The 9,563-nt window shown below is 34.6% G+C and overlaps 1 protein-coding gene across 2 annotated transcripts; it reads left to right on the top strand.

Annotated features, from left to right (window-relative positions):
* The first annotated feature begins 4,091 nt into the window (after positions 1 to 4,091).
* LOC116118909 (protein IQ-DOMAIN 14-like) lies at positions 4,092 to 8,648 on the top strand. 2 transcript variants are annotated; one of them, XM_031404859.1, is made up of 7 exons: positions 4,092 to 4,451; positions 5,044 to 5,367; positions 5,613 to 5,710; positions 5,807 to 6,226; positions 6,481 to 6,720; positions 7,308 to 7,436; positions 7,740 to 8,648. In XM_031404859.1, exons 2-7 carry the CDS (start codon positions 5,346 to 5,348, stop codon positions 8,463 to 8,465), a joined length of 1,635 nt encoding a protein of 544 aa, XP_031260719.1. In that variant the 5' UTR covers positions 4,092 to 4,451; positions 5,044 to 5,345; the 3' UTR covers positions 8,466 to 8,648. The 2 variants fall into 2 exon arrangements, with proteins under 2 accessions (XP_031260719.1, XP_031260720.1); XM_031404860.1 differs by lacking the exon at positions 5,044 to 5,367.
* Positions 8,649 to 9,563: the final 915 nt, after the last annotated feature.

Below are 9,563 nucleotides of genomic sequence, written 5' to 3'. Positions count from 1 at the left end.
ATTAAGCTTTTAATTCATATATTCAAATTTCTTTTATGAAAGCAACTTTATACCTTTACCTAAGAAATGTGCCACATTTTTTCAAATTACAAATTTTCTTTTGATGTAAAAGGAATCTATCATCGTCTAGTAGAAGTTAGTGGAGATTCCAAAAATTTTAATTTAATTAAAAAAAAAAAAAAATGAAATACACTTTATACTATCATGATTTAATTTGTTGCACCGAATTAGCTCCTTGATGTGAGTAAAATTAAAGTCTTCTATGACATTTTGGCATATAATACTATTATAATATAATATAGGTTTTTAAAAAGGAAAGGAGGTGACATTCATAAGATTATCATCTCTTATTCTTCATCAACCTCTAATCTCAAACGCTATTTTCTACACTTTTCATAAATCCAATCTTTCTTTGTGCTATTTTACCGTTGTATTTAGTCCCAACTACTAAATCATCCTTTGACGATTGCTTTTGTACCAACTACTAAATCATCTTTTGACGATCTCTTCTGTGCCGATGCTATTGTGGGGCATGTTGATGGCAATATCATCGACACTATTTTCCAATAAAACACTACCATTTTTTAAAATTTATTTTACTCTATAATAAGGCTAGGGTTTTCTGTCGTTTATTTTGTTTTCATTAAAATTTATAATTAACCATTGATTTTCAATTTTTTTGGGTTTTTTTTAGTATATTGTACAACTTGTGTATATTTTTTTAGTTTCCAAAAAAAGTGACTCTTAATGAGATAGGTATGGATAAAATATTATTTGGTAATAGGAATAATTCTGGTGAAGGAAATTAATGAATATTTTCTCTTATCTATAAGGTACGGGCCCATAGTTTTAGGCCACCCCTCTCGCCCTATCCTAATAATATATAAATAGATTTTTTTTTTTTTTTTTTTTTCATCCAAACATAAATTGTTGATCTTAGGTTTGACTTATATGTGTAACTTCTAAAATAATAAGTCACTTATTCTCATTGTTTTTGGATTCCACTTTTCAGAAGTGAATTTATCGTAAATCGGTAAATTTTTGTTAAAATTTAAACTTATCAATTCACTTTCATCTATTGAAACGATCTAACTCAACTCGAGAGGAAGAATTAGTTATATTTATATCATTTATATTTGAAAAATGTTATACTTACGATATCTTTTTATAAATTTTCTCTCACAATCTTGATATAATAGTTTATAATTGGTCCCTTTGTAAAAAACCTCATCTAATAAATTGCGACTGATCAATTGTGAGTTAACACGTCGAGATTATAAGAAAAAATTTGTAAAAAGAGATTGTGGGTATATCATCGCTCACAATGTTTACATCAAATGAAATCCCATCAAAAATACAATTTTATTTGAAATAAAATAAAAAATTATTTAAATTTTATTAGATAAATATATATAAATACGACAATAAAGATGATGTAATATACTCGACCAGCGACGTTCGAGGAATTTTTCTACCATATGGACACGTAAGGGTGTTTCCTGACGAATTGAGGCAATAAGGGCATTCTTGTTTCCTTAAAATATCTTGTCTCAAGTCCCACGTGCTCAGACAGGGTGTTAAAATATGGTACAGCAATGAGTACAAATTTATTCCACAAAACAACAATCATGATTCATGTATCACATGAGATCCTGCAAACTTTTCAGACCAATTAGGAGATCCAATGGCTCAGATCACATGGATACACTTGATGGTGGATGGCCCCTTATCGCTTTCTATGAGGTCCACCACACATTAGTATTGTGTTTTTGTTTAATGGTATATTTGGTTGGTAAGGGCTATTAAGTGCCTTGGCCCACCGCTCATAATGGCAAGTGTTTTACACGCTCCGGAGTTGAAAAACAAGATATGGTCCTCATGAATTAGAGATTTGTATATTGGTTCCGCGGAGGCGCGGGAGGAGGGGGGATATATTCAGGAGTCTTAATTGACTGTAGTGGTTAGATTGATTCGATAATATTACAAAAACGATTTTATTGTTTGGGTTAATTTTGGATCGTCAAAATAGTTTAACAACTCTATTTTACATAAAATTTAAATATTATTTTTAAAGAAAAAAGATAACAAAAATTTTATACAAACACGTCAAAATAAAAGAAACATAGTCAATCTTCCACCCAAAATTTATGCCTACAAAATGGACAAGATTAAGAGTATTTAGACTTGACCCAAACTTGAAATTTGGTTTAAAGAACTTGTATTTAGGTTCAAGAACACAAATAATATGAACTTCAATTTCCTTATGATACAATTTGACCAAGTCTAAGTCCTCGTACAGGGTCAAGAGGAAAGAACAAAATTTTATTTTGTTGGTCAACTTACAATTCATGACAAGAAAGAAAAAAACGATTCACATCTAATCGAGAACATTATGGTCATATGTTGGCCAAACCAATATAATACCAACAAGTGTCGTGTTACAAAAGTATCGAGTCAATAACATTATCACGATGACCAATATTACTATTTCCATAATGAATTAGGATTTTTTTTATATATATATTTTTAGTTTAAAAGATATTATAATATTTTATTTAGGTAAAAATCAAATGAGGAAATGATCCTAATCACTTAGATCATAATACAAAATTGTAAAAATTTAAAAACCATGCATTAATTGAATTACTAAAAATCATGTAAACAAGAGTTGGCATTTATAGAATGACTTAATAATATTTTTGGCCTAAATGATAAAACCATGAGTAATGGTACCTACTAATCACACATTTTGGGATATGAATTTTTTTAAATTCACGTTGTAAATCTAATATTTAGTTAGTGTTTTTTGTGGGCATTTATTAAAATAAAAAACACAAATTTCATTTATCGACATCTGACTATTAGATAATCGACCTGAACTGATGATGTTAAAACAAAAAATTTCAATCATAGTTTCTCTTAACTCATAATATTTTCAAGATTTTTTTTATTTTTTCACAATTAGATAAAAAAAAATAGAAATAATTAATTATTACAATATTATGATATAACATCCAACTGTTAGCTTATCAGCCAACCAATAAACCTATAAACAATTCCTTAGAAACTCCTATTCATGAAACACATTGACTATTCCCATTTGAGGGTGTCTTACACGCGCCAAAGAAAGAGAGTGGGAATGGAATGAAATCCAAAGCTTAGGTTGTAAAATACAAAAGAAATAATAATAAAATAAAATCACTATCTATATTCTATAACGGATATAAAAATAATAATATTAATTATAATAATAAAATATAGAATATAATTACCCAACCTAACCGCTTAATCTCATAGTTGCTGTCCGAATAGTCTTCCCATTGAAGTAAAGTTAGTTGAAGTTGGCCAGCTTGAGTGAGAAAGTGGGCAACTCTGTCTTAATTATGAGTATGACCATTGTTTACCCAAAAGTTTGGATTTTTATCATTCACCTCCCTAAAAGATTTACTTCGTTTCGTTGGAGCCCTCCCCCGCCCCAACACAAAGTTTCACAAAATATTATAAACCCTTATAAACATTTGATTTAATTATTAGAAATCTTTATAAAGTTGAGATTTTAATTGATATGATTGTTGAGGTAGATGATGTAGTAAATAACATTACGAGGTGGCACCTATGGTACCTATTTATATGGCGAAAAGCTATGTAATTCTATGACACTAGTGTTGATTCAGATTTTTCTGATTCGACTAGTGTTTTAGTGCATGACCTTTCTGTGAGAATTAAGATCGAGGAAATAAAATTTTCAGAGTATTAACTCAAACCAATTGTTAAATTGTATTGTTTAAAAAATAAATGTACTTTTACATAACAACGAGTCTACCCTATAATTCCAAAGAGCCAAAGCTAACCCATTTCATTATGAATTGATGATCTTTAATGATACCATCTTTTCTGCGGTGTTAACATATAAGTTAGGATATGCGCGTGGAAATAATCATAAACCTCTTATTAGGGGGATCATATTACTTTTTAAAAATTATGGGTTCTGGAATACGGTGATTTTTTAGGGGGGTGGAAAGAATTCTCCCAAAAGACATTATTATAAATCCAACAAAAGTTAAAAGGACACAAAGAGAGAGAAGAAAAAAAAAAGAAAAGAAAAGATGGAAGTAAATTGATACAAGTAAGAAGCAAAATCAGAGTCAGAAGCCAATTCAAAGTAAAACAAAAACAAAGTAACCATTAACATAACATAAACTATTTGTTATGTAAAAGCTTTAGCATACAAAACCATAGAATTATCAAACCATGTTGTTTTGTAAAGGAGAGGGAGGAGGCTAAAGCAAAGAAACAAAGGAAGAAACAAAGAAGCACAGAGAAAAAGAAAGAAAGAGTCTTCTTTTGTTGGCTGGCTGCAGCCAGGCTGTTCAAGGCTTTCCTTTTTGTGGGAATTTCAGCTTTTTGAAGGCTCTTGTTTAGCAGAATTGGAAAATTTTGAGACTCATGAGGTAAATGATGAGTTTAATTTTTTATTTTTTCTTTATGAAGTTTCAATTTTTTGTTGGTTATTTTGTTTATGATGATGTTAGCTTTTGTGGGGTGTTTTGATTTTTGTGTTGTGGGTTTGGAGGAGATAACGTTTTTGTTCTGGTTTTTTAGCAGATGAAAAGGTTGGTTTTTTAACAAGTTTTTGATATCTTGGGTCCTTTTTGTCTTCAAATTGTCAGAATTTAAATCCTTTAAAATTTGATTCTCAGAACAATTTACTGTTTTCCTCCAAAATTAGAATTCTGGAACAGTACCACTTGTTTTGGGTGATTTTGTTTTCTGATAGAACCTTTTGTTCTCAAAGTACAATTTCCCTGTACAGTTTAAGTGTATCAAGCTTGTCAAAGGACTTGTTTTTCTATGTTTTCTTCCAGTAAACAAATGGGAATTTCACTTTCATGGGATTGTTTAACTTGACTCTTGTGATTTGGAAGCTTCTGTTCTGTTTGTGTAGTTTTGTTGATAAATTATTTTTTTGACCTCCAATTGTAAACCATATATAAACAACCAAGCTTGAGTTTGGCCTTATGCTTTTGATTGTGTCATTTCAAGACATGGCGGATACGGTTGTTCCATTTCGCAAACGTTGAGTACGATTAGAAGATTCCTCTGTTCTCTTCTTATCCTTTGTTTCCATGGAAGAGGGTTTTCTTTTGTTTTGTTCTCTGTGGTGGTGAGGGTGGTTGAGGATTAGCTTAGATCTGGGATTCGGCTTCCTTTTATTGTTCAATCTTGTAGTTGAATTTCGATGAGTTACATGTGGGAAGCGGTTGTTGGTGTTTTTGTATCTTGTTCATAGCTTTGTATGCCTGCTTGCCGAGTAAGACTTCTTGGACATAAGAGCTTCAGAAACAATGAGAAGCATGTGGTGTTTTGGTACTTTTTCATCTCTCTGGCTAATTACCTATAGCATGTTAAGTTTTGGGGTTCTTAGGACATTAAACTTGTTCCTATTATTTTGTTCTTTATGACATCTGTTAAGGTTAATATGATTTTCATGGGTGCTTCTGCTTGTATGTGATTTACCAGATGATAGCAGATTGTGATTCCAAACATTCACATGCTGCATATTATTCTTTTAGCTGCATACACTTAACTGTTTTGTTTATTTTCATATCCAGGTCGAAAGAGTAATGCTGGAAATATGGGAAAGAAAGGGAGTTGGTTTTCCGCAATCAAGAGGGTCTTTGTACCCCACTCCAAGGAGAAACTAGCCAATGTAAGTGATCCTAATTCTGGTGTGTGTTACGAAGCGGTTGATAGGAAGAGTGAATCTTTTTTGCTAAATCTTCTCTAATTCTTGATCTTACTGCAGGAATCAGATAAGAAAAGTACAAAAGAAAAGAAAAAGAAGGGTCTAGGAAAACTAAGGCATGGAGAAACCAATTCTTTCATTCCCCTATTCAGAGAACCGAGTAGTATTGAGAAAATTTTGGGAGATGCTGAAAGAGAGCATAGATTAGTATTTAGGCCTCCCACCCCACCTGAGCAACCTAGAACACCACCTTTTGTGCCTGCAAGAGTTGCTTCTCCGAGGGTTCCTTCTCAAAGGATTTCTTCTCCGAGGGTTGCTTCTCCTAGGGCTGCCTCTCCAAGGGCTCCTTCTCCAAGGGCTGCTTCGCCAAGAGCTGCTTCGCCTAGAATTATTCAGCAGCGTAGGGAAAGACCAGAACCAACTCTAAGATACCGTCATGCTTGCGCTACTAAGATTCAAGCAGCCTATAGAGGTTATACGGTAAGCTTCTACTTTCCCTTGTCCATTGGATCATATCAAGTGCAATAATTTCTGGGCTGGTTAGATTTATGATAAATGTAACATATATGTGTGCTACATTTCCTGAATATTCCCAGTACATACTTGTTGCTTGAGGAATCTGTTAATGAATCTCGATCAGATTGTTAATAAGTTTAGATCTTCAGGACAGCAGCATGCTCTGAATCTGTTGGACTAATGCCATCAATGCAATAACGTTGAACTTTTTTATACAGGCTAGGAGAAGCTTTAGAGCTCTGAAGGGTCTAGTGAGGCTGCAGGGAGTAGTGAGAGGACAGAATGTGAAGCGTCAAACAGCGAGTGCCATGAAATATATGCAGCTTTTGGTGAGGGTTCAATCTCAGATTCAGTCGAGGAGGATCCAAATGTTAGAAAACCAAGCACTACGTCAAGCTCAATACAGGAATGATAAGGAAACAGAAAGTACCTTGGGCAAATGGACCTTCAGCCAGGCAGTAAGTTCTCGATTCTTGAGTTGGATTGCTTCCCTGATTTCTACCTTTTAAGCAGCTACAATTTTTTTATTTTTTCTTATTTTTTTTGAAAACATAGCATTGCCTCATTTGGCACCATTGTTTTCTAATTATGGGAAATTTTATAGTGTTTTATGAATCCTCAATTCGGTCAAGGTATCAAAATCAATGGTGTTCCAGCTAAGCAAACAAACACAGATAAGGTCAATGAGTTTTCCAAAAATTGTGTAGGAGAGGACTTGCACTCGATCCAATTCGGTTTTTGTTTAAGAAAATCTGCCTTATTGTTCAAGGATGATAATCTAATTTTCAATATTCTTGTGTTACATTAAGCTTAATAAATGAAGTAGAATGCTCAAAGCACAGCCAAGTATCATGATCTGTCACATCTATATCCCAGTTAATGCCGTTTGGCTTTCTGAGGCACGGATATTTGTCAATGTCTTGAGGATTTGAGGGATGAATCAATTAGAGCTTAATAATCTTGGTTGGCTGTTGTTGTTTGAAAATTCTTTTTGATGTTTTATGTGATATATAAGTATCATTAATTGTTGGAAATATTTGAATAGTCTGAGGCAGGAAATGAAGACTGGGATGCTAGTGTGCTAACCAAAGAAGAAATGGAGGTAAGGATGCAGAGGAAGGTAGAGGCAGTCATCAAAAGAGAAAGAGCCATGGCCTATGCAAATTCCCGCCAGGTACTTTTCATTGAACTTTAGCCCAAACCAGCTTCAATTTTGTAAATTATGTTTTGTCTCGTAGTCAATCAGCCTTTAGATCCATGCTGTCGTGGACTGTGCACTGTTTCATCTGATTGGGCCTGTCCTTCATGTGGATGCCTCTTTGACTTGCTAAATCAATGATTTGTCTCATGTACTTCTCATTTGTATTCTCAATCTAGGTCTCAGATTCTAGGCCTAACACCTTAGTAGCTAGTTTATTGTCATGCTGAGCTTAACGCTTCATTTATCCTTGTTTTGTGGTTGTCTTTTTGCCAACAGTTGTGGAAAACCCCTCCTAAATCAGCTCAAACATCTGCCGGGGCATTCCCATGCTGGTGGAACTGGTTAGAACGTCAACTTCCTCGGGCTAATCCATCCGAAAATCAAACCATGAAGAGTTTTCAACTTACACCACCAAGGCCAATGACTGATCAGCACCTAAAACCAAGCCCTCAGCCGCAATCAAGCAGTCAAAATCGATATAGTTTCGGGTTTGACATGGATACTCCCACACCAAAATCTACAAAATCAACCATACTCCCGGCTACAAGATATGCTCGAAGTCCTGCTTTAGGTAAAGCCCCTCAAGGCAGCCCCAGCTTGTCAAAATATTCAAGAGCAAGAGGTAGTGGTGCTGCTTCTCCTTTCTACTTGCCGTTAAAAGATGACGATAGTCTCACAAGCTGCCCACCCTTTTCGGTTCCAAACTACATGACACCTACGGTTTCAGCAAAAGCAAAAGCGAGAGCTAACAGCAATCCGAAGGAGAGGCTTCCGGGGACTCCAAGCAGTGAATCACAAAGAAGGCTTTCATTTCCTTTGACACCAAACGTTGGATCATTCAAGTGGAAGAAAGGTTCCTTCTTCTCTAATAGCAAGGATTCTAGCTCCCAAAAGGCCTTAGATAAGAATCAGTCAATGCAATCTATAGGGGATTTGAGTGTGGATTCAACCGTTTCGATGCCTGCAACCGTTGGAAGGAAGCCGTTTAACCGATTTGTGTGATGATTTGTTTGTCATTTTTTTCCCTTTTAACTTCATGGTGTTCATTTGATTGAGTGTATGTGATATGTTGAGTTACAAAAATTACTAATGTAAGATAATAAAGAAACATAGGAGATGATATGCTTTGTATGTAACACGATTTGGGCTTTCTTAATGATATCATAACTGTTATTTTTTTCTGGATTTCTTTAATAATCTCAAGGGTCATACTACATTACTAGGATGTAAAGACCCCCGAGGGATTAGCCAAAAGCAAGACAGAAAAGCAAGGCCATGCTACAATACTGGGATGTAAAGACCCCATGAAGTGGTTCACTGGCGATTAACAGTTTCGTTACAAAGGAAACTAGATGAGACCAATTCTGGGTTTACTTTGAGACTAGATGAGACCAATTCTGGGTTTAATAAAGGATTAGGCTAGTTTAATTACTTTATAAGTGAAAATTATGCTTCTTGATTATATACTAGTTGAATGCCATCCCTTCCAATGTAGTGCCACACTAAAGACACGACATTACTCGGAAGTCTTGTGTTCAAGTCTCACAAAATAGTCAGTTATCACATTTATGACTTATCTAGTTCGTTAGACTTATAGCGTATTTAATGGACCCTGAAGATTAGTTGAGGTGTGAGTAAGCTGACTTGAACTTTATTCTCACTAATATAACAAAATTCTTCAAAGAATTAGGTTAAATTGTAGAGCTGGGCAAAAAACCTAGGCCCAAAAATCAGTCCCAAGACCGATCCCAAGCCTAGGCCTGGTTAATTTTAAAAACCCCCTAACAAATAACCAAAAACCCTCCTATGATATATGAAATAAATAATAATTTGGGGGTTAAAAAAAGTTTACAATCAGGCGAATAAACTAAAAATTTTTAAGCCCGTAAGACCGGTCCTAAATAGGTCAAGCCTAGGCTTGGGATCGATCCCAACCAATTAGTCCCAGTCCCTTAGGATTGGGCCCAAAGTGGGACGGGTCCTAGTTGGGCCCAGATTGGGATAGGTCCTAGTTGGGCCAAGGCTTGGGACCTTCGGGCCCAACTTTTGCCCACCTCTAGATGAAAGCTAACACAGCACAATACCGATTTTTCTTTAATG

The sequence above is a fragment of the Pistacia vera genome, unplaced genomic scaffold, assembly GCF_008641045.1.
Source record: "Pistacia vera cultivar Batoury unplaced genomic scaffold, PisVer_v2 Contig863, whole genome shotgun sequence".
Lineage (NCBI taxonomy): Eukaryota > Viridiplantae > Streptophyta > Magnoliopsida > Sapindales > Anacardiaceae > Pistacia > Pistacia vera.
The sequence above is the reverse complement of the archived record's forward strand: the minus strand, read 5'-3'. Positions and strand labels throughout refer to the sequence as shown.